General features: G+C 43.3%; 1 protein-coding gene across 1 annotated transcript; it reads right to left on the bottom strand.

The window, feature by feature from the left end:
- Positions 1 to 580: 580 nt before the first annotated feature.
- Positions 581 to 16570, bottom strand: grem2b (gremlin 2, DAN family BMP antagonist b). The gene is made up of 2 exons (XM_078557266.1): positions 16264 to 16570; positions 581 to 3846 (listed from the first exon to the last, which is right to left on the bottom strand). Exon 2 carries the CDS (start codon positions 3843 to 3845, stop codon positions 3342 to 3344), a length of 504 nt encoding a protein of 167 aa, XP_078413392.1. The 5' UTR covers position 3846; positions 16264 to 16570; the 3' UTR covers positions 581 to 3341.
- Positions 16571 to 19606: the final 3036 nt, after the last annotated feature.

Genomic DNA, 19606 nt, shown 5'->3' with positions numbered 1-19606 from the left:
AAACTCATTACACACTGAGGATCATAAAGCTGCACATTCCTGCTGTGGAATTCAGGTAAACCTGAAAATATTTAATTCAATAAATGTTCTAACTTTCACGCCTTAAACAAAATTATTTTACTAGCATTAGTCCAATTTATTTGCTCTCTAGTTTGGTTGTGCCTCATACAGGGATGATGTTGTGGCTATTCCAATTACATCATTTCATTGTAATGTTAACAACATGAGGACAAGGACAGAAGAAAAATTAAGGAAGGAAAAGGAACAAAAAGTTCTCTGTAAAAATTAATAAGAGTTGTTTTTATTTGAGCTGAACAATATGTCTGTGTATAATATTTATTAATATTTATTTAATATTTATTAATCACCACCACCTTCTCAAGGGCAACTAGGTATGGGCAATAAATGCTGGCCCAGCCAGCAAAGCCCACACCCTGTGAATGAATTGAAAAAATTAATCACCTCAATTAAAAGATTGCAAGTGCTATGTCAAAGTTTGCAGATAACACCAAGTTATGTGGGAGACCTGGATATTTCAGAGAAACACAATTAATAAAAATTAAGACTTTGGACAATGTGATTGTTTTAATTCAAGAACTTTTTTATTATTTTGTTCTATATAATTTACAGAATACCTATAAAATAATCATATTTCTCAGTTTCATAGCATTTCTTCATTTTGACAATATCCATAAAACTTTGTAAGTTTTTCTAACCAGTACAAAGCAACCGCTTTTACACATCAGGACCCCCAATAGAAACATTGCATTGTTTAGACAAACCTCAGAGATATAGCACTTTGAAGCAGTATGCCCATTATTTCCTGGGTTCAAATATTAGATGTGGTTAACATGTATTTAAATGTGATGATCGGAATTGTCAGACTTCTTATAATTGGAATATTAGGTTGTCTGTAAGGTTTGCAGGATACATGTATTGTCAATCTGTACAGTCAGAAAGGAGACAAAGCAGACTGGGGGAATTATATGGGTACTTCCATTCTCTCCACGGCTGGCAAAGAATTGTTTAGAATACTACTCGATGGGAGTGATGAATTGGTGTGAGACTCAGAATGTTAAACCTCCACCTTCCATTAACATTGTGAATACTACACTGCATCCTGTAACCTGAGTGACACATTATGCAATGATACAATAATAAATTTGTGGACTAGCATAGTATCAGATTTGCACACTAAAATAGAGTTCTCTAATGCTATAATGCTGACATCTTAACCCCATAGCTACGAATCGGGTGGCTGGTGTACGCACATCAAGAAACTAAAGGAAATTCCCTATGAAGTAGCTCCATGCCGGTTTTCAAATGGCAGGACCAGCTTCCACAACATGGATATCTCATTTAGAAGAGGAATAACCAGGATTGACTCCATGCTGATGAAAGCACAGATAAGATGACTTGAGTGCGTGACAAGAATGACAGGCTCCAGGGACTATATTGTCCTGTACTGACAGGTTAAGGAAGGAAAATAGACACCTGACGGCTATGAAAAAGTGCTTTAAAAACACCATAAATCAGATGATGAGGATTTGCGAAAAAAAACCAAATTAAAGTCATAGCTATGTATACAGTTGGATGAAAAAGCATTGTCTATGATGTGTTCAAATTTTTAAAAAGCAGGATTATAGCGATCTGGCAAGAGGTCTGGATACACAGACCACAGTTAAAACGTTGAGAAGCTGTCATGTGTACTGGAGAACTTGTAGGTCACAGTTAGGTTGGGGGTTTGGTGATGAGCCACCAGCACTGTAAAAGACCTAAATCTAACACCCAACCTGTCACAGTCGACACCATGAGATAATCAGTACCATCCTATAAACCCAGCCAATGAGTCAGCTCAGATTCATCGCTTTGTATGTTACATGTCCATTTTAGCATTTGAATGTTAAACAGAATTAAACTAAGTGTAATTCTAAGAGATACAGCCACACTGCAAAACCATTGATGCAGTGTTCAGAACAAAAATGCTTTTGGCTATCAACCAAACAAACTGTTCAATTAAAAGCTTTTTGCGTTACGACTCTATTTTTTGCTGCTTGTGTCTTTGAGTCTGATATTTGGATGCCAAGTGCTTCAAATTATTTCATCTGTAAAATAGCAATGCTATGTATACATGTTTCCCATTGTTCTACTTAATCTGCACTAATACTTGGTATATTTATGCTTTACTGGAAGGGCTTAGTTGAGCAAAAATATTCATGGCACAAACTTTACTCTTAAGCAATATCATGTCCTTTCTGATGGTTACGTTTCCACTGGCATTTCCATGTGGTACTGAACACAGCAAAAGCATACACCAGACCAGCTGCATTGTATTGCAGAGGAGAATTAGTGAGACTGCCAGAACATGGGTCACTGGCACTTCTGAATCATCAGAACAAAATACTGTCCACATGCAGTTTAAAAAAAAAGATAAAATAAAGAATATACATCAATAACTGTACTAATTTACACTTTCATCATATATTAACAATAATCGTTTAAAAAAATGAGGACATATAATCCATTGTCTTTTAGTGCCTTTGCTATGTTCAGCTTCAATGGGATTATGTTTGAAAAGTGCCATTAATTCATACTTATATGTACAAAATTATGGTCATGAGTACTGAAATATAAAAGGCATAAACGAAGGAAAGCAATAATTAAACAATGTTTTGAATAATTAAATATATACTATCATCTTCAATGCAGGTTGATCAGAATATTCCCATATAAAACATTGCTGAGAATTTGGGTTTCTAGCAGTCCAGAGGTGCAGAGTGCTGGCTCAGTTCCCAGGCTCTATCTCTGTGCTTCCAGGAGCACAGTGCATGTCTGTCCACAGTCTAAGCAGCTCAAATTCTCTTATCTGCAGTGAACCATCAAAAAGTCTCCTATCTGTTTTGGCACCACGTCCGTATCATATCGCAGGCGACAGCAGTGAGTAAAATGAAAGTGAAAATGTCCAGACTGTAAAACAAATCTTTAAAGATAGAATAGGGATGACTGTGTTTCGACTGTTTGGAGTCTGCGACTGGGTTCAGGGAGGTTTTTAAATATTAGAATGGATTTTGTTTAAAAACAAAACTTTATCAAAAGAATTTTACACCCATTTCTGTAAAAAAAAAAGAGAGAATTGTTATGGACATCCAATGTTTGGGTGCCAGGGGCACCCAAGTCAATGCTTCCTGCTAAAAGTTGGCTGTGCTCAAACTTAAAAGTTGCTCACACATTAGGGCAGGTTTTGTACAGTGCTTGCTTTCTATGGGTATTTATCTGATGGCAGCATTGAGAGTTGGGTGTATTTCCTACAGACTGGGGTGGTTGTGATTGTTTATCTTATCTCACTGCTTGCTCCAGTCATTCACATTTACTGATATACATTTGCACTGCTTGACTCGTTGGATTTTCTTGTGTCTGAAGGGAGGCTGCAGGTCAGGGCAGTTCAGTTTGACAGTCAGGGTAGTAAATTTCTGCGGTTTACAGAAGGCACAGGACTGGAAGGACTCTTGATCCCTTTTAACATGCCTGGGGATATAGAAGGAATTGCATTGTCCATAGCAGAATCTGTTGATGACAGTTCGGCTCATACAGCCATCCTCGTTGATGGTCTGCCTAAGGGGCTGGGTTTTGCACCAGTCGCTCTTCAGGTACTTTCTTTCTGTCACCACCAGTGCCTCTTGACTGGAGGCAAGCACATCCTGCCTCCGATGTGTGCGCTTCTCCGAGCTGTTGGTGTTTCCCTTGTAAAGAGGCGGGATGGCTCCTGGAGGACGATTTTTCTTCATCTCCACTGCTACCATTAACATCCCCACCAGGAATAGAAGGATGGCAAGTTTTTGATACATCCTACAGAAAAACAGGAGTCAACAGTGAAGTGAGATTCAACAATTTTTCATCAGCGGTTTTAATGTCATTCTTTGTCTTTTGATGAAAAGGGTGTATTAATTTTCTACAAATTTTATATTATATAATCCAGTTATTATTATTATTCCAATCCCCCTGTTGCAATGATAATGTCACTTTTTACATGATATTATTGGCTTATACAGTATCAGTCCCGAGATTCACCAATACAGAGTGAATACACATTTTGTTCACAATGAGATTCCCATTCCAATTTTCAGACACATTCTCCTCTCCCCTTTCTTGGTGTTTCATGTTTAATGCACAATTCCTGGTTAGCCTATTGCACAAGCCCCACTACCTTCATCCCACCAATGGCAGCCATGCCTTCAGCTTTCTAGGCGATAAGCTTGGAATTCCCTCCCCAAATTTCTTTGCCCCTCCATCTCTTTCCTCCTTTAGGATGCTGCTTTCAATACCTATCTCTTCAACCAAGCATTTGGTCACTTATCCTAATGTCTCCACTTTTGTCTCAGTATTTGTCTGACTGCACTCACGTAAAGCTCCTTGAGATGCTAAATGCACTTGTAAATACAAAGTGCTGTGGTTAAGACGATAGGTGGAAGATTGGCTCCTGGATCTCTCCCAATGCTGCTCTGTAACTGGCTGCCATGAAATCCATCTTTTTTTTTTCTTCTTCCTTCCCTCCCAAGAGGTAAAAGGCTTTACTTCGTCCTCACAGTGCAACAACATGTGGAATATATTGCATGGATAATTGTGGGCCTAAATTCACAGGCTACCGCGCCAAACTGTTGCTCACAATTAGCAATGCCTGTTGTTAATTAAAACGGGCTGTTACAGGCCATACTCAATTCAGCAACAGAAATAGCTGAACTGTTTCCTCACAACCAGGAGATGGCATATTTGAGTGCTAAGCTTTACTTCTGGACCTACATCATTCAATTGATAGTTTATTAAATCCTAGCCACTCCACTAGATGGAGCACTGCACAAGAGATGAGATTTCCCATAGTTGGAGGGAAAGTTGACATTGGTATGAATTTTTTGGATGGCGGTGTGTTGCTTCCCAACATCCGAAGAGTCAGAGGGAAACACATCCCTGCTGACTCTGCCTGCCCCGCAGCTATTTCACACTCTAATGAGAGTTAAGAGGCTACAGGTGGGACTTCCGCCCCTCACTCGGGAGGAAGTCTTGCCTTAGAGACCTGCCGGCCAATCCGATTGGCCGGCAGCTCTCCAGTCCCTGCAGCAACAAGAGCATGAGGGTGCTCGAGACTAAGGTAGGGCACCGGAGGCCTAGGTAAGTTTAAAGGGTCCCAGGGCATTGAGGATATGGAAGTATTTGGGGGCACATAGGGGACAATTGGGGTCTTGGGGGAGAGACCAGTGGGGAAGGGAGGTCCGGAGGCCACTGGACCTTGGGGGTGGGGGGGCACCCAACTTCAGAAGGGAGCTTCTGACAGAGGCACCGCCCCACCCCTCTGTCCGAGATCTAGGTCCATTGATGTTCGGGCTTCCCCCATGCAAGGTCAATCCTCCCGCCAGCCTAAAAATTGAGGCTGGGTGGCAAATGGCCCTTAAGTGACAAATAATTGCCACTTAAGTGCCTCAATTGGAGCAAGGGCGGGCATCCTGTCTGAGGCCTTGCCTGCCCCAGTGTAAAGTCACTGCAAGGTTGGGGCGGGCCGGAACCCAAAGGGAATCCCATTCCTTCAATTTCACACTCCCCCCCTCCGCCTAAAAACCACCAGCGGGGGAGCATGAAATTCTGGCCATTGTTCTTCTTCATGCAGAGATCTGTGGGTTCCCTTCAAGGGAGAAAATAATGGAAAAATCAGATGTTACTGAGCAATTTTGTAATGTTTTTATTTTTGTAAGTTATCGTCTGCTTCTTTTCCATGTATAAATTGATCTACACTTATACAAAAGGTTGTCACTCATGTCTTCTGTGGTCATTTAAGCGGCTGAATCTTAAAATCCATCATCTTTTGGCTAACCCTACAATTGATTGTGTATCTCCTAATGGACCAAAAGGTAGACAATGATAAATATGCCCATGGACACATTGGTTGAGTGAAGCTGAATTTAGGACAGCTATTTCCTTAGAAACATGGGGAAAGGGTTAAAGCCTGTGGTTCAGATTCTAGCCAAAACTGAAGTCAATGAGGTGTAAAATGACCATCTGACTTGAACCTGCTTCATTCCCACCAAGCGGGTTAGGTTAAAATCGGGATTAAGAATTTATGCTTCAATTCAAAAGTCTTAACTGTGAAAGAAGGAATTAATGCATGTTAAAAGAAATGAGTGCAAAAGTTCAGAAAGTGTCTAGGTTAACAGACTGTGAACCACCAAACTCTAAGAATGGATTTATAAAGTCATTCATCTAATAGTTACACTGAATATTTTGGCTGGAATACTCTTACCCTTTTAAGCTCTCCATCGCTTATCCCAGTACAACATTTTCTGGAATGTTAGTTGCAACCCTCTTGCTGACTGCTGGCCAGATTCATTGTTTTTACTTCACCATTTACTAATGGTCCCTTAATAACATCAGTAAAAGTCAGCAGAGCCATATTATACTGGTGATTGCAGTGGACTCATGGAAAGTTCTGCTTCCAGGCACTAGTTGTGCCATGTACGGCTCACCAGTAGCAGAATGTTAATAAAGATTCAATTATCCTGAGCTTTATTTTCATTTATAGTCTGAAATTATAACTTCAAGCCAGTTACACTACATGAAAGTGATCTCATGGCACCTGTCAAAATTTCCATTGATCACAAATTGGTAAATTAAAACTACAGTCATAGTTTATTCTCTATGATGATGGAACAGCTCGTATATAACGTCAACAAAGAAATTTTAACGCACCATCTGACAGATTTGAATTAATCAATATCCTTGCAATGTGAACTGTGTGTGCTGATTATTCAAGATCATTGGACATAGTCAGGAGGGACAGTGTGGATAAAGGGGATCCAACTTTGCTGAGTGCGGTTGATTGAAGAGAACGTGTGCAAGTCCTATCCATATGGATGAACCATATTTCAAAACAAAGGACCAATCATATAGGAAAGGTATTCAGGGTAACAAAGAGCAGACATTTATGCCTGTGTAATACAAATTGTATTGCAACCCAGTGAACCTTTCTTTCGGCTTACCCCACAGTAACCATGCTTCTCGGTATTAATACACTGCGTAAAGGAGACACAAACTCTGATAATAAAAGGCCAACGAAAAAGCTAAGAAGAAGAATTTAAGATTATGCGCATGTTGCAGAATCCTCTTGGGACTGACAGAATACAGTCCTTCAAGTTTGGGCTGCTGGTTTAGGACATTGTTCAAACTCCACCACAGCTCTGGACTCCCCATTTTTATTAAATAATTAAGGGTGTTAATAACTATTTTTGTATTACTCATAGGTAAAGAACAATGTGGATAAAATTGTTAAACTATGCCATTGTTGCTGTTAAACATAAATGTGGATGTTTTTGTTAGTTTAACAATATTTTAAACTAATTTTGTGATAGATTCTAATGACTTTGCAATAGCAGAGACAAGGAGTTAAATTCATGAAAAAGTCCTAGCTTCCAGCACATCTTATTTGTCATTGCTTCAAGGCACTAAGGTGAATTCTTAACATTTTACCTTTGTTTTGATAGAAAAGTGATTTTTGTTTGCCTAGTTTGTGTATCTGCACACGAACCAGCAGAAGACACAGGTTTACAACTGCAATTCCTCTTCATTGGGTGTGAGAAAATGATATGTGACTCCAGGACGCTATCCAATATGGAGGGTGCAAGCCAACCCTTGCATCCAATCAATAGCTCAATATGTATATCAATGACAGTGAAATCAATGATATCAATATCAATTACCTTCTCAGCCAGGGTTTAGTTTTGCGTTTCACGTATACAAGTTTTTAGCTTGTTCGCTGGTTAATAAGTTCAGTTCATAGATGGCACTATCATTGATGGGGGAGTGTTAGTTTTTAGGAAATGATATTCCATAGTATGTGGGTGAAGTGTAGATAATTGTTAAGTGTCTAAACAGTGATCACATTCTGTTATAACCTTGGAAGTAGTTCCATTGCGATCATATATTGTTGATATTCTATCATGGGGATGCATCTGCATGTGAGACTTCAAGTTGACTGGGATCGAAGTCAATACATGGGAAGTCCTCACTGCTGACTGAGTGCCTGGAGGCAAGTTGTCAGGAAGGTTGTGGAAAAAGTGGAGGACAAAAGAAATGACCAAATGCTGGAAAAGAGAGCCCGCCAAATGGAAAAAAGTTGACCTCAGGCTAACGCCACTCATCTGAACCAGCTGTGGAACTCACATATAGGCCTTTATAGCCACAGCAGACAATGTTCAATCCATCATCTCCCGAAATGGATGGATGCCAATATAATGTCTCATGGAGTGAACCTTACCACCCACGTTATAATGAACGGAAGAAATTTTCACAAAATCTTACACTGTGCTGTAAACACAGCACCATGTACTTCTAGTGCTGCTATTGGAACCAAAGCAGTCTGGATCATCAGTTTTTCTACATGTAGGATTTCATCCCAAATTTCTTTCATTATTTTACTAACTGTAACTCTTAAATGGTAGTCATTTTTTGCCAATTATTGTAGTCAATTCGCTACCTGTATCCTTGGCTTCAAAAGCCTCCTAAAAATCAATCTCTCTAATTGGTCATCTGGTTCCCTTCACTTCCTGTTTGGTGCCTACTTTTCTTTTCTGCAAGGCATTCAGAGACATTATTTTATGTAAGGAGTGCTATGTAAATGTAAGTTACTGTTGATGTAACACCTTCCGCCCTACTGACTATCAATCAGGTGGTTGACACGTTTAAATCTTTCTTTACCAGACACATCCCTTTGTAAGTTGAATTAATTTACAGTTATGAAGAAGGGCAGACTCAAAGTGCTATATGATATTTAGTACTCTGGACAGCGAAAATGTATATTGAGAGTGAAGATTGACAGAATATGTATCAGGTTATGAAAAATCATCGTCTGAGGCCACAGTCCAATTAATTCCTGACAGTCCTCTCATCCTCCCAGCATCCACAGGGGTCAAGCTCATGAGAAGTTTTCTCCTGTTACCGTTGCTTCTGACTGCATATTATTATTAATAATACCTTAATGCCTCTTAGCTACATTAATATGTATTTATATTTAAATTTATATAAATTTATGCTTTTAGTAAAGGGTAGAAAAATCTATGGCGAGTTTATTTCCAAGCTTGGTGCGATATAAAACTAATTAATTTGTAAATTACTCGGACATCACTTTTGCTAGTAGACGGAATGAAGAATCTATGGGCAGAATTCTGCAGCCTCATCATGGCAGGGACAGGGCCATAAAATGTGGCAAGCCATTCTAAACTCCACTGGCTTCAGCAGGAAAGTAAAATCCCGTCACCGTAAAATTCTGCCCTATATTTGTGTATGTGCACATGTATGAGTGCCCACATATGTGTATGTACATGTGTACACGTACCTGTGTGCATGTATGTACGTGTGTGTGTGCGTATACATAGCCTGTCACTGGCTATGGGAACTCATTTAGATTTGTATATTGGACTTATGTCTGTGTGTAGTTGCTGAGCAGTTTGTTTCACACATACTGCTGCAGCCTTCTTCTCTCTTGCATTCATCCAGTTGGCTATGATCCTCTGCCAAGCATTTAACGGACTCCATTAGGCTAGGCCGGTTTATTAATGTCTAACGTAAAAGATGTTCAACAGCATTCACAATCACCGTGTGAAGTCAATTTTAATCCTGCTGGGTTTAGAACATTTATGTAAGATTTGCGTTTTGACTTTATCCAAGGCCATTTCTTACAGACTTCTGAGTTCTGGCTGGCACTGTTGTGTGGTGAGACTGCCCATATGCGACTGGCATTTAATCTTGTACAGTCTCTGTTCCGAATTCTAAAGGAACTTCCAGAGCCATGTCAGAGGGTGTTGCACACTAAGCCACAGCACCATCAGAGAATACCTGAGAAACACATATGTAATGATGATAATTCTTTACAATTATTCCTACTTTCTGATCATTAGTGCTGCTCACCCTCACAACCCAACATCAACTGGACATTGGGACAGCCAGAGTCAGATGCTTCTATGGTCAATGAAATTCCACAAGTGTTTAATTTAGGAAAAGCTGGGTTGGTACTATTTTCATGTTTTCATGACACATAAACACCATCTCCCACTTTTCTGAGTATTGCAACACCCAGTTAGTTAAATGAAGAGTATCCCAGGATGAAGGCAAAGGTAAGTAGGAATGACGAGGGGCTCTGGAACTTAAAACTCATTTAGGTGTCATGGGCTGCACCACTTGAGTTATTGAGTCACCTGTAAATCAATGGTTGCGTTAGCTAGACCCCTTGGTCAGCCACACTTGACCTATTAATTTGTTACTTGAAAAATTTTTACTTTAAAAGCATATGAGATACATGTTTTTATATGAAGTATATTTGTTAGTTGAGTGTCTTTGTGTCAGCTTCACTTTCTGTAAATTTATAATCATGCATTTTATTATCTGTTGAATAGTCACTGCATTTAGTCATCTAATAGGGCAACAACTTTGTGTAAATGTTTTTTGTAAAGCTTTGTTTATAGGCATGAAAAATTGAAATGTCATCTCCATCATAAAAATAACACACTAGTGATATGTTTTAAGGTGATTTATGTCATCTCATTGTGTGTTTGGCAAATCACTTCTTGATGTATTTGCAAATACCCCTGACTTCCACTCATGAGTGAGATATTCTTGTAATTTTATGAGGCCCTTGACAGCAGCATTCATCTTCTCGTAATATTAAAAATCTTAAAAAATAACTTTACAAAATATCTAGGAGGTGCTTTTGACTAGCTGCCAATTTTGCCTCAGTTGCTAGTGTGCTACACCAAGCATATTCAAATTTGAGGTTGTGTAAAACTGCTTATCTTATTTTAGTGTGTTCAAGACCTGCCGGCTGAGTTATAATGCCACCTTCATGCCACTGTACATCTGAAACTGCTAGACTGCATTATGACTGCACCTATGGTACATAGAGTATTGGGATACTAAGTGTGTATCGTGTCTTGGCCTTTGAAATTTTGATTTAGAAATTTGGACCTTGGGTTTGCAAGTCAACTAGAAAAAATAGAATTCCAATCACTCAATGAATTACCCCCATGGCCATGTAATCCAGGGATTACAGGTGACACAGTAGAGCAGTTTACCTATCTGGGATTGGTGATCCACGAGTCATGTTAAAGCGTTCCAGAAACTCAGTGCGAAATTGCATTGATGCCCCAGGCGGTGATGGACCTAGGCAAGAAAATAAGGTCATCACATCTCCTTCTCCCAACAAACTTTTGGCAATCTAATGCTTGCATCACGCTAATTCCCCTGAATGCAATGGAGACCTGGGACTGCTTTGCAAGCAGACTGGGCATAAATTGAAGCTACAGCCCAATGGGCATCTTTGTTTCATCTGCTGCAATTGGTAATGTGAACCTGTCACCAATAGTTAGGGTCAGAATGATGGCTGCCCAACCTCCCCTAGGTATCACAATTGCTATTACCACTGTTTGAGCATGTGACCACGTTCAGTTGGCCATATAACTCCACAGCTCTGAAAAACTTCCCTCCACACCTCTTGAAGCCACAATACACCTGGTTTTTGACTGTTACAGGTAAACTCAGAATATGAGGAGAAGAGGTCCGTGAGGGATGGAGACGCACAATTTACCAAGTAAGCTTCTGAAGGAGCATGTTACAATTATGATGCTGAGTATGGTACTGTAATGGTTATACACAGTTGGACCCTAGTGGTCAAGTTTACATTGCAAGTTGCAAAATTAAGTTCTCATTATCGGCTGCTTAACACCAGATAAAGCCATGATAACAACTGTTAGATTGCTGTGTGTAGCCCAATGGTTTACTAATATCCTTCAGGGAAAGGAACCTATCACCCCTATTTGATATAGCCTACATGTGTCTTTAGTCTACACAATGTGATCAATTCTTAATGCCCTAAAAAGCAGCCAAGGGAGCCAATCAATTGCACTGACATCGGTCGCTATGGAATTAGAAGACCCATTGCCACCTTTTTAGAGCAACTAGGGATGGGTACAAATACACCCGGCTTTGGAAGGGTCACCCACACCCAGGGGCAGATTGACAAAGTCACATCCAGATGGGGTATTTGGCTAGAGCTTTAGGTGAGTTTTAATAAAGACAAATCTTGGGGTGATTCTTGTCCCATCACCATGAAATCAAAAGTTACTGAACGGAAAGAACAGATATTTCTCATCCAGGTACTGCCCCTCAGCAACATCAACTGAAAACACAACATCACATTCAACAGGTAAACTGACAACACCACCAAGTTGTGTCGACCTCTCCACTGTCTCTATGTCGTGAGGCCGCTTATCTGACATCCAGTACTGGATGAGCAAAAATTTCCTCCAATTAAATGTTGGGAAGAGTGAAGGCATCGTCTTCGGTCCCAGCACAAACTCTACTCCCTCGTTCCCAACTCTATCCCTTTCCCTGTATGATGCAGAACCAGGCTACTTGCAGCCTCAGTGTCATATCTGACCACGTGATCATCTTGCAACCAAGGCCACCAATTTTCACCTCCGTAACATTGCCCGAATCCACCTCATCTCAGCTCTTCTGCTACTGCAGCCCTCATCCAGGCTTTTGCTACCTCCAGACTTGACAATTCTGACACGCCGACCTCCCACAATCCACCCCCCCCCCCACCCCCCCCCACAACTTGAGGTCATCCAAAACTCTGCTACCCCTTCCTAACTGGCACCAAATCCCATTCGCCCATCAGCCCTGTGCTGGCCGACCTACATTAGCTCCTGGTTAAGCAATGCCTCAATTTTAAAATTCTCATCCTTGTAGTCAAATCCCTCCAGGTGGGTTGGGAAGAGAAGCCATCCCGGCTACCATCAGAAGGGTAAGGGAGGGACTCAAACCGAGACAGGACTGCCAAGCAGAGGGGAGAAAACATTCAAAAACTCAATGTTCTTAGCTAGTGGAAAAGCAACACGGTGGCTAGAGATAAGAGTTTTGGCGCGTTGGGGAGCATATTTATAAACACTGCGTAACGCACGTAGGGGAAATGTTCTTCCAGTGTGTTTATAGGTCGGTTACCCATGAATACCATCAGACATCATGAGCTTTCTATCGGCTGGACGGTAGTGAGCGGCGTTGCTCCTGGAGGCTGGGGACACTCCTTGTGTCCCCTTCAGCAGCAGCAGCAGCAGGAGGCTGTGGGAAAGCCGGTGCTCTCGGCTCTGGGAGTGTCACTCAGCTCCCTCCCCCCTCATTCAGGCAAAGTAGGGAGTGGGCAAGGTAGCGGGAGCTCAGCGCTTCTCTGGTGCACTCGGGACTGCCAGGAGCTGGGGCTGGAATAACTGGAGACACGTGGGTGAGAAACTGGCCGCATCCTCGGAGATGGGGAGGTGGGGGGATATCCCAAATAAGGCTTAATTCACCCTGAATCTGAGAGGACGGAAAAATGTGAAACCAAACGTTTTCGCCCTATCGATGGACGCCCAATGCCTAGATCTCTCTACCCGACAGCATGTGGAGTGAGTTAGGCAGCCGCAGTCAGATAGTTTTTACTCGCGAATCCTTTCTGGGCTTTCGCTGTGAATTTAAAGACGCGAACTTGCTGCTGCTGCGGCTCCTAGTGCGGTCGGGGCGAGAGGAAATTCCATTGCAACCAATGCCCAGGGGGTGTAGGGGAGGCAGTGAAACAGGCCAGCCCGAGGCAGCGGAGCCAGGGGTCAGGGATGTCCCATCCATCGATCCTGTTTATTGATATTTCAACGCTGGAAGCCTCACCGCCGAGTCCCAGGGCAGAGAGAGGGAGGGGGGAGGAATGGGTAGGGCATTTCTCAACTCTGTCGCCTTATCTGATCGAATAGGTGAAAGTGAGAAGAGAGAGAAGCAAGGGCAGATTGTACAGAGAGAGAGAGAGAGAGAGACAGTGTCTGCATGTAGGAGGGGGAAGCTGACTAGGTGCCCACGGGAACATCGATATGTCAGTCTGGTTGGTATCATTTTGTTCAGAGACAGCAGGCAGCAGACCTGTCCCGGTGCCAACAAGTTTACTGAGGCCGAACGGCACTGGCAACACATCTGTTACCTTGGAGACCCGAGAAACATGACACTTTTACTGAGATCTCATCACTCGCTGGAAAACCTCAACACAGTGTGGCTGGGTGGAAGTGCATGAGCCGCAGCCGTGGTTCCAGATCCCCCCGCGATACCATCATTTCCATTACAGTCAAATTCAACACTCGGCACCAGCTCCATGTTTCAACCTCTGACCAAACTGGCCGAAGGTTTGACTGAAACTCCTCTCCCCCATCAAAGCTGCTGGTTGTGAAGGGAGGATGGGAATGTGTGCAGTGAGGTTCTGGCACTGTACACCCCTCCAACACGGTCCATTCCCCAATCCAGTTCCTGGTGTCTCTCTGCGCTGGACACTATGTCCGGGGTCAGAGCCGAGGAACCATTCTGGAGCTCTGACTCTGAAAACCAGCTGATGGGATGCAGCCCAGAGCAGTGCCAGGCGAATCTGTCTCTATTTATTTCCTGTCATTGAGTCTAACTTGGCATTATTGAGTTAAAAAGTTAGCCGTAAGCGTGTTTGTGTGGACTATAATTCCTCCTGTCTCAGCATGGTGGGCTGGCATTTTTAAAACCACCTCATAGCCATACCAAAATCTTGCATTTGTATAGCGCCTTTCACGACCACCAGAAGTCCCAAAGCTGTACAGACAAGGAAGCACTTTTGAAGTAGGGACGTGGGGAACGCCACAGCCGGCTCGCACCAGTAGAGCTCCCACAATGTGATACTGACCAGAACCTGCTTTGTGTGATGTGGATTGAGGGATAAATATTGGCCAGGACACCGAGGGTAACTCAGCTGCTCTTCTTCAAGATAGCCTCTCGGGATCTTCTACATCCAAAGGTGGCATCTCTGACAGGTCAGCACTCCCCTGGAGTGTCTGTCTGGACGGGAGTGGGACTTGAACCCACAGGGCAGGCTGCTAGTACCGGAGCCACCGCTGACACCGTTAACCTGTGGCCCAGGCCAGTCATTCAAATAGGCAGTGAGTGAGCTCTCTACTTGCATTGGCAATCATGGGCCGAGGGGAGTGGGCCGGCTTCACTATTGTTGGGTAAAGCGAGTTGGCTCACTGTGTGCCCCTAGCACTGTGCTCCGGGCTTGTTAGCAAGTGGCACGCCTTGTATCAGAGAGAGAGAGAGTGCATGTGGGAGGAGAGGGATTATCAAAACACGGGGCGTATACAATTGCTGCAGCAATCTGCTTGGAAAGGAGCAGTTCCTAACTGTCGTTAATATCATTCCAACCTCCTTCCAAACTTACTTTTGTAAGCATCGCTTTCCTGGTGGGCGAACGGAGTCTTGACTATTTACTTTGTGAAGGTTTGACAGAGACTGAGACAGAAATGATCATTTGTCAGTAAAGCGAGTGGATCTGAAAAGTGTTTTCTTCGGCTGTGTTTCTGTCGCTGACCAGGGACCGAGACCACCCCGGGCGCCTGTCACACATGGGGACTCAGTCCCCGACTCTCTCACTCGGCGCTTCCCTTGCTAACTTTGCAAACAGTGCGCGCCCCCCCAGTTTGAATGTTTTCTCCTTATCGCCGCTGGCAGCCGGCGTTAGAAAGGATCCCACGTTAAAGGTCCAGCTTCTGATTTTTGAGACTGGTCAGTAAACAAAAATCCCTTCCTATTCCCACCTGGAAACTCTAATGAATCCCAGGGCTGTCCCTGCGGGATGCCAGGCCGGTCGCTCAGGACAAAACGCGCGTTACTCGGGGTTAGCAGCAACCGCTGAGTGAAAGGTTTACAAGCCGGAGAGGCCGCGGCAAATGAACCAGCGCCTTCATTGCTGACACCTGGCGCTTTAAAACTTCACCCAGCTCCTCCCGGCTGAAGCCACTTGAGGGGGAAGCTATCGTTTACTGATCCGATTTCACATTTCGAGGATGCCAGTTGAAAGACGCGAGAGAGCGAGTCTTGCATGTGTGAGGTGTCCCAGGTCTGAACTGTGTGTGTGTGGTGATAGTGGACCGCTTCTTTAAGGTCATCAGTTAATAGTTCCCACCCATCTAGAGTGCATCCATAGCGCGTCAAGTGTTTTCGATATATACTAAGCAAGGTCATTGTAAAACGATTTGTCTTCTCGGAGTTCTGTGCATGCTTAAAGTAGCTTGGAACAATGATCAGCATTAGACCGCAGGGGGGATGCCCATGATTTGATACTGCCCATTTTGTTGTTATGCTGGTAGAATCCATCTCCCTTGTGCTCACTCTCCTCAATGTTTTAATGGTCCTTACCTGCAGGGCAGAGGTGCTGACCCGTCTCAGCGCTGCTGTCTACCGTCTGGGGCTGTTGATCTGCGGTTGAGGGTTGTCAGGAGTGAGCTGCCCTGTAGTCTGGGAGGGCCGAGTCCCATGCACTCGAGTGGAGGTGGAGGGAGTTGCAGACTGGGCTGCTTGTGCAGCCAGCGCCGTTCAGTCTCACTTCTGACTGATCAGAGACTCTGCATGTGGATGTTACCAGAACGTGGGGCTCGGATTGGCTGTGATCAAACACTCAGCCAAAAAAAACAAATCACACACTCCTCTGACTAATATTACACAAGCAACGGCCCACGGTGCCGCGAAGGGAAACTCCCTGCGCCTCATCTGCGGGGCACAGCTCACCGGGCAAGAACTCACAGGGTGGCAGCTCAGGGAATGACACATTCACAGAGGGTGGCAGCAGAATAGGCTCGGCAGCAGAATAGCGAATGTTTCTAGGATCATTTTTTGTTTAATGTTCGAAGTCGGGGATGGTAATGAAATTGACCTACTTTCAATTTTTAGTGTCCACATCAAGCCGTCCACGTGAACTAAGCTGGCAGCCGGCAGACAAGCCTCTCTGCTGTGCCTCAATCTCAAAACCGGCCCACGTCCACTGGCACCTTGGGGGGTGGTGGGGGGAGAGACAGGGGGCACATAAACTGTGGTGGGGGGGGGTGGGGGGAACTCTCACATCACCTCAACACGGGCTGGATAAAGAGATTGGGACAGACCCCTCCCGTCCCCTCTACTCCACGCCACACACTGCCTCAGACTGGCACAGGCTCCAAGCTGGCGCCCGCTGCCAAGATGGCACAGGGATGGCACAGGAAGAGGTGGTGTGGGGGTGTGCGGGGGAGCAGACTAGGCTGGGACGGACTCAAGTTGGCACAGAGAGCTCACGCAATCAGTTATACACCGCTTTTCAGAAGATGAATATTCAGTGAAACATATTTGGACCGAGCTATCGCATCGCTGGGTCCAAATGGGGGCATGTTTACAATTAACTATACTTCAATATAAATCACATGGACATTGAGCCTTTTGGGGGCTGTTTCACGCGCTCATCAGAACTGGTGTATTTATTACCGTCCTACTCAACTTGTAATGTAGAAAAAAAAAACGATCATTTTTAAGTCTCCGTATTTGCTCCATGTTTATGTTTTAATGTGATGTGGGAAATTAACCCACGTCAACCGCCTGTCGTTGAAATGTGTTTGTTTTATAATTGCATTTTTTAAAAAAAATAAAACTATCGTTCTGACGGTTTTAACAGACCAAGTGCAGGCGGTTTGATTTATCGAACACTCATGTCATGTCCCGGCGTAAGTGCCCGAGTGTTTAATGCATCTTTCAACAAAAGGAAGGAGCGGAGCCCGGCTATATTTTAGATAGCGATCCTGCATCAAATCAACGGCAACGCTGCTGGAACTTGGACACCCTAGCGGGGTGCAGTTAACTCCTTAAACTGCAAAAAAGCATTCCTCCAAATGTGAGGCAGAAAGGCGGGACCAAATAAAGGGTGACCTTGCACTGGAGCTGGTACAGAAAATGCCTTCCAAAGTGGCCACCTCGCATCCAATTTGGCACTTGGCATCTTTTGACATGTTTGCTTTATAAATTCCTACCCCCGGGAGCAGGGAGCTTGCTGAAGAAGTTCTTTGTCTTTCTCTGAGCTGCAATGTGCTGTTTTCCCTTTCCCAATAAATAGCCGAGCCATTTGTATGAGATGCTGACAGGAGCCAGTCTGATCTATGTACTCGGAACGCTCTTAAATAACTTTGTCCCAGCTTCGGTCAGTACTGGTACAAGCGGGTCCGGGGCTTATACATGCCAGGTTCTTTTTGACAAACTACGTTTGCAAGGTTAAAAATGATCACTTTCGTTAACTGGCGGAACACACGGCTGTCTGCTTCCCTTCTGTTTGAAGAGTTGTTGTTGAAGTGCTGCACTTAAAAAGGAATAAACACAAGTTTGTCTATCAGTGGGATCTAAGGAGGTCCTCGGAGGACAGAAGTGTACCTTCTTCACATCATTGTCTGATTTCTGTTTGTCGCTTTGATTTATAAGTGATTATCTACCCCCATCCGCCCCCCACACACACTCTGTTCACTCTATGACCCCTCTATTCTATGTGACTGCTCCCCTTCTATGTTCCTGTTTAGTATAGACTTAGTAATAGTTCTTCTATAATACTGTTCTCTTCCGTATGTTTACCATCACCGACTGCTGTGTCCTATGTACCTGTTCTCCTGTGTGAGTGCTCTATTTTTTATGACTCTTCCCTCCTACTATATAACTACTCACACCTCCATCACTCCCCTTTTATGTGCATTTTGTTTTCTGTGTGACTGTTTCTACCCAGATGACAGTTGGTTCCCTCTGTGTGACTTCTTTCCTTCGACACGTCCATTGTCTCCTCCACAGTTTCGATTCACTCTTGTGAGTGCTTACTCCAAAATGATTGCTTTAGCCATCTACATTATTGTTCATTCTACATCGTGGCCCTCCTCATCTATATAACTGCTTCCTCCACTGTCACTACTCTCTTCTATAGGACTGCTGTTCTGTATATAACTGTTTTCTCCTGTGTAACTCTTCCTTAGTTTTTGACTATTCTCTCCTTCAATGTGACTGGTGTCTCTTATGTAACTGATCTATCCAACTATGACTGCTTTCCATTTACATGACAGTTTTCTCCTATAAGACAGCTCTTGCTCTATCTGACTGTTCTTCCTATTTCTATATGAGTGCTCCCATCTCTGTAACTGTTCTCTCCTCTCTGATTTTCCTCCCAGATGATTGCTGTGTTCTTCTTTATCATTCTTTGTTTGCTTTGTGACTGCTCTCTTTTATATGATTGCTTTGTCCTTTGTGACCATTCCCACTTTGTTCAATCCTATGGAACTGCTTTTGTCCAGATAACTACTCTCTCCTGTATAAATGCTGTCCTATGTAGTGGCTCTATCCTATAAACTGCTGCCTTGTGCAAAACTGTTCAATAAAAGCTGATCCCATCTAGTTATCCTCTCCTGTAAAACTGCTTGCTCCTATACTCTATCATTTATGACTGCTCTCTCCTGTCTAGTTACTCTCTCCTATATAGTTACTCTATCATTTATGACTGCTCTCTCCTGACTAGTTACTCGCTCCTATATAGTTGCTCTATCTTGTATGACTGCTCTCTCCTGTCTAGTTACTCTCTCCTATATAGTTACTCTATCTTGTCTGACTGCTCTCTCCTGTCTAGTTACTCTCTCCTATGTAGTTACTCCATCTTGAATGACTGCTCTCTCCTGTCTAGTTACTCTCTCCGATATAGTTACTCTATCTTGAA

The sequence above is a fragment of the Cetorhinus maximus genome, chromosome 14 (genome assembly GCF_964194155.1).
Source record: "Cetorhinus maximus chromosome 14, sCetMax3.hap1.1, whole genome shotgun sequence".
In the NCBI taxonomy this organism is placed as follows: domain Eukaryota; kingdom Metazoa; phylum Chordata; class Chondrichthyes; order Lamniformes; family Cetorhinidae; genus Cetorhinus; species Cetorhinus maximus.
This window is presented reverse-complemented; position numbering and strand designations above follow the sequence as displayed.

What these genes read in the sequence shown, in the direction of transcription:
- grem2b (XM_078557266.1), bottom strand. Translation starts at nt 3,845, where the DNA reads ATGTATCAAAAACTTGCCATCCTTCTATTCCTGGTGGGGATGTTAATG.